At 51.2% G+C, this 2116-nt stretch overlaps 1 protein-coding gene across 1 annotated transcript; it reads left to right on the top strand.

The window, feature by feature from the left end:
* Positions 1 to 732: 732 nt before the first annotated feature.
* Positions 733 to 2113, top strand: LOC109863346 (the record flags this gene model as incomplete). The annotated part of the gene is given in 2 exon segments (XM_020443596.1): positions 733 to 1062; positions 1064 to 2113. Coding segments are annotated over 2 exon segments (1380 nt in total), but the record flags the coding sequence as incomplete, so codon positions are not given.
* Between the last annotated feature and the right edge of the window lie 3 nt (positions 2114 to 2116).

Raw genomic sequence — 2116 nt, 5'->3', positions numbered from 1 at the left:
ATTGAGCGAATTCAACGGTACCTTGCCGGGGAGGGGTTAGCTATAATTGTTTACGCCTCGTCTACTTTCGCGAAAGGCGGAAAACCGTTGTACGACGGTGGTGCGTTGCTCGCCTCTCTCGGACGCGAATCCTTGCTACGTTTAAATATTCTTTATTGCGATGGTTCGCGTCACTATTGCCCGATTTTAAATTTACGAGCGGCGGCGGGGAGCAGGGGATATTGCATTCCTTGCAACCTGCCTTATCGTCCCGAACAAGGAGTTCATCGATGCTCGCATAACTGTCCGCGTTGTCGCGGTGTGCCGTCGTGCGAAACAGAAGAAGTAGAATTAATTCGATGCGAGCAATGTAAGAGAATGTTTTACNGGCGCGAGTGTTTAGAGCGCCACCGAGCCGAAAAATCGTACGGTCGCGTGAGCGTGTGCAGCGCATTGCAATTTTGTGACGATTGCGGGGGTTTGTACAGAACAGCAGGTGCGGGGCACAAATGCGGCGTCGTGTTTTGTAACATTTGCAGTTCACGTCAAGATGTAAACCATCTTTATTATATTTGACCTCTTGCACGCGAGGATTTCACCGGCAAAGGAAAAATCGCGCGCGTCGCATTCGTGTTCTACGATTTCGAGACCCGACAGGATGAGACGCTCGAAGGTACAGCGTCTGTGAAAATTCACGTGCCCATTCTTTGCGTTGCACAGCAAATTTGCGTCGTGTGTGCGGGCGAGAACAACATGACGGTACGTTGCCGGTGGTGCGGTGTGCGCGAATTCGTGTTTCGCGATGATCCGGTGAGTCAATTCGTCGATTTCGTTACGAAAACGACAAAATGTTTCAAGCAGATTATTTGCATCGCGCACAACGCCAAGGCGTTTGACGCGCAGTTCATTTTTTGTTACATCACGGAAAAACGTGTCGATTTGGATCCACGAGTAATATTAAACGGGACGAAGATCGTCGTATTAACGGCCGGGCGTACGAAATTTATTGACAGTATCAACTATATGCCGATGCGTTNATCAGCTTTGCCGAAGGCTTTCGGTTTGCGGGGTGGAAAAGGGATATTTTCCGCATTTATTTAACACACTCGCGAATCAGTCGTACGTCGGTCCGTTACCAGCCGTTGAATATTACTCGCCGGATAGTATGTCTAGCGAAGAACGCGAACGTTTTTTGTCGTGGCACGCGGAACAGATGCGCGAAAACGCAGTTTTTGACTTTCAACGCGAGATAGTGCGTTATTGTCGTAACGACGTTGATATCTTGCGGCAGGCGTGCATGGCCTTCCGCAAGATATTTCTCGAGCGCGGAAACGTATGTCCGTTCGAAGAATGCACGACCATCGCTTCCACATGTATGCGCGTTTTCCGCAAAAACTTTTTACGTGAGGAAGAGATCGGCGTCATTCCTCGCGGCGGATATCGCTTCGCGGATACGCAATCCCGCAAAGCTCTGCAGTGGCTGGTGTGGAAGGAGCGCGAGCTCGGCCGCATCATTGTTCACGCGGGTCACGGGCGAGAACATCGTCTCGCGGAAGTCGGAAGCATTCCCGTCGACGGGTATTACGAGACGGCAAACGGTGAGCATCACGTGTTGCAATACCATGGCTGCTTTTGGCACGAGTGTCCCGTGTGTTTTAAAACAAAACGCGACAAACGCCTCTGCACGGGGGAACGCGAAGTGTACGACACGATGAACTCGCGATACAAACGTACACTGACAACGTCATGGCGTCTTCGCAAACGAAAGTACATTGTGACGGAGAAATGGGAGTACGCTTTTGATCGCGATACGCGGGAAAATCGCGAAATGCGAGCGTTTTTAGACCAACATCCGATGCTCGCGGCTGAACCGCTTTCACCGCGTGACGCGTTTTTCGGCGGTCGAACGGGAAACATCGTGATTTGGCGCGAAGTTATGGGTACGGAGAAAATACGTTACGTAAACGTGTGTTCTCTATACCCTTACGTGTTGAAAACCGGCGCTTTTCCGATCGGACATCCGAAAATTCTTGTCGGAGAAAAAGAGTGCGCCTCGCTCATCGGGACGATGCCCGGTGTCGATTTTTCCGCGGTCGAGGGGCTTGTGCGTTGTAGAGTGCTCCCTCCGCGCAATCTC

The sequence above is a fragment of the Pseudomyrmex gracilis genome, unplaced genomic scaffold (assembly GCF_002006095.1).
Source record: "Pseudomyrmex gracilis isolate BER0280 unplaced genomic scaffold, ASM200609v1 scaffold_4307, whole genome shotgun sequence".
Taxonomy (NCBI): domain Eukaryota; kingdom Metazoa; phylum Arthropoda; class Insecta; order Hymenoptera; family Formicidae; genus Pseudomyrmex; species Pseudomyrmex gracilis.
The sequence above is the reverse complement of the archived record's forward strand: the minus strand, read 5'-3'. Positions and strand labels throughout refer to the sequence as shown.